Source organism: Convolutriloba macropyga, chromosome 9 (genome assembly GCF_964194025.1).
Source record: "Convolutriloba macropyga chromosome 9, txConMacr16.3, whole genome shotgun sequence".
Taxonomy (NCBI): Eukaryota; Metazoa; Xenacoelomorpha; order Acoela; family Convolutidae; genus Convolutriloba; species Convolutriloba macropyga.
This window is the reverse complement of record NC_134476.1, coordinates 60,645,230-60,647,834: the sequence shown is the minus strand read 5'-3', so window position 1 is coordinate 60,647,834 and position 2,605 is coordinate 60,645,230. Positions and strand designations below refer to the sequence as shown.

The 2,605-nt window shown below is 35.6% G+C and overlaps 1 protein-coding gene across 1 annotated transcript; it reads right to left on the bottom strand.

Moving 5' to 3' along the window:
* Positions 1-224: 224 nt before the first annotated feature.
* On the bottom strand, positions 225-2,380 carry LOC142345907 (uncharacterized). Its single transcript, XM_075398356.1, has one exon. The coding sequence runs from the start codon at positions 2,095-2,097 to the stop codon at positions 337-339; it is 1,761 nt and encodes a 586-aa protein (XP_075254471.1). The 5' UTR covers positions 2,098-2,380; the 3' UTR covers positions 225-336.
* Positions 2,381-2,605: the final 225 nt, after the last annotated feature.

Genomic DNA, 2,605 nt, shown 5'->3' with positions numbered 1-2,605 from the left:
CAGGCACATTATCATCAATTGGGGTAAAAACAATGATCGAGAGGAAACTTATTTCATAAATATAGCAGGTTGAGTAAACTTAGGATCAAATAAGTCAAACTTACAAAATAATCTCCACTTTGGCCAATGCATTGACCTTGACTAGGCGAACGTGACCTTATCGATGATTTCATCTCTAATAAATTAAAATGGTGTTTTAAAAAATCCTCTTTCAGACAAAAAGATCGCAATAAAATTTAAATTTTTACAATTTTAGCTTAAAACAAGTTGAAATTAGTTTATAAAGCAGCAAAGCATAATAGCAACTAAACTAAATTTCTAAAAGCATTGATAAAATTAATTTTTGACAGATTTTTTACAGTCTGTCATCACATGACCAACTGCAGCAGAAAAAGAGTAAAATGAACATTTACAATCATGACATTCAACGCAGATAGAATAAGTACTTCCAAGATGATTAGATGAAGTTAAATGTTGATACACTTCAAACAAGTTATGCAATTTTGACAGCGAAGGACAGGACAGGCAAACTAAGCAACATAAAAATGAATTCAGTTTGAGAGTACCGTTTTTGTACAATAACTTCTGTAATTTTGTTTCTTTTCGCAATTTCGATTCCTCGGTTCTGATGCAATCAAATTGATTCTTCGATTTATGGTGTTTTGATTTTGAAATAGAGAACAAACCTTCAAAGTTCTGAAAATGATGTAATTCATCGCACGAGAAACAACACGTCATTGGGGGTTTGAATGAAGATTGCCGCAAATGTTCTAAATCTAATACTGCATGTTGAACAAAATTGAACAAATCGGATGAAGCAGCGCTGCAAATCGTACAGAGAAACATTCCTCGAAATTTTCTAAGCGATTGCGGCAATAAATACAGACAACCTTGATCCCAAATTTTTTGAAGCTCGGGAGACAATCTCTTGTTGAAAATGCAGAGATCAAAATTGGAACTCAAATCTCTGCTCGCCATTACAATTAGTCTTGCCAATACAGATATAAATTCGATCTTCTTTGTTAGAGTGCAAGAAAACTGCACAATTGATTGCAAAGTAGGTTGAAGATTTGAATTTTCACCTCGAAGATTTAACAGTTCTTCACACAATGATTCAAAGTTTCCGCTCATTGAAAATGCCATTTTCCTCAGCTCCTTACGATGCTTTTCGCTGCTTCGGTGCTTGTTTATTAGGTCATCACCCGATAGCAATCGATTGTCGCACAGTAAGCAGGCAATTGACATTATCCCACTATTTTCCTGCTTTTCGCTATAACAATTTTGTTTATGCTCACTACTTTCGAAATGTTCAACAAAATTTCTTTCGTTATTAATGAGCGCTTTGCAAGCTAGGCACTGATATATGAAAAAATTACAATGTTTTTCAACAGAACTCATGTTTGTTGATGCAAAAATCTCTCGCGTGCCTTTGAAAGGCTGATTGAAAGCTGTCGCAGTTTTACAGACCGTTCCTAAGTTATCACGAATTTGGGTGATGCACTTATCAGGGCTCTGTATCTTATCAACCAGTATTCTTTTTTCATGGCACTGACCCTCTAAGAAAGCATCATCATCCCTCATAGCACGAGAACAGTCAATTTCAAGTCGACTTTTAACGTCTTTGTTTTCTTGATCGCTGTCTATTGAGTTGTTTACATTGTTGCCCTCTTTCTGGTGTTCTGATTGTTCGCTCTCTATCAGAATTTTGCGCTTGAGAGGATTAGCAAAATAAATATTAGTTTCGCTGTCTTGATAATTGGAACAGACAGAATTATGAGCGTGAAGTTCATAGTTACTGCTTATCAAAGTTGCATTGGGACTTAGTTTATCCACGTGAGAACTACTCGGACAAATTGCTTGCGCAATAAAGTTATGCTCCTTTTTCGATGCAGCACAGCAAGGGGGCGAATCAATTGTCAATAACTGCTGGCGAAATGAAGAGAGAATTCTATAAAATCGATCCGATAAAAACGTATTCTCTTTTAGTTTGAGTAGATGCTTCTCTGATTCAATGTGATCCTCATAAAACGCCTCCTTATCAAACTCGAGATCACAGGCAGCACAATACTCTGTCACAGCAATCATTGTTTTTACCATTCAATCAGTTTCATCTAAAAACAAAACTAATAGAAAAAGTTAGCTAGTTATTTATTTGATATTTTCTGCTTCTGCAACAGCAATCTCTTGAAATACACGATGAAAAACTGCTTGGAATTCCAAAGAAAAGGTTTCCACGCACTGGTATTTGAGTGTTGTTAATAGTACCTGCTTTAATTTGTAGTTTTTTTCGGAAATTTGACCAACTTTATATTGCAACGCAATAATTTGTAATCAATTTTTCCAAAAAAAACGCAGCGAGAGCGATGAGACCACAGTGCTGATTTTCAAATGCTCATAATCATTTCCTAATCATAAGTAAACTTCCGGCTTTAAGGATTGCTGGTTGCTTTATTCTATATGACGTGTCCAAATAACTTTTGATTAAACAATTTCTTCACACAATTTTTTTTACGATCCCCAGGTTTTGTGTGTTCTTTGGGGTCTGTGGCCAAACCGGAAGGAAACGACATCTAAACACCAGGTTGTACTGCTCCTACACATGCTT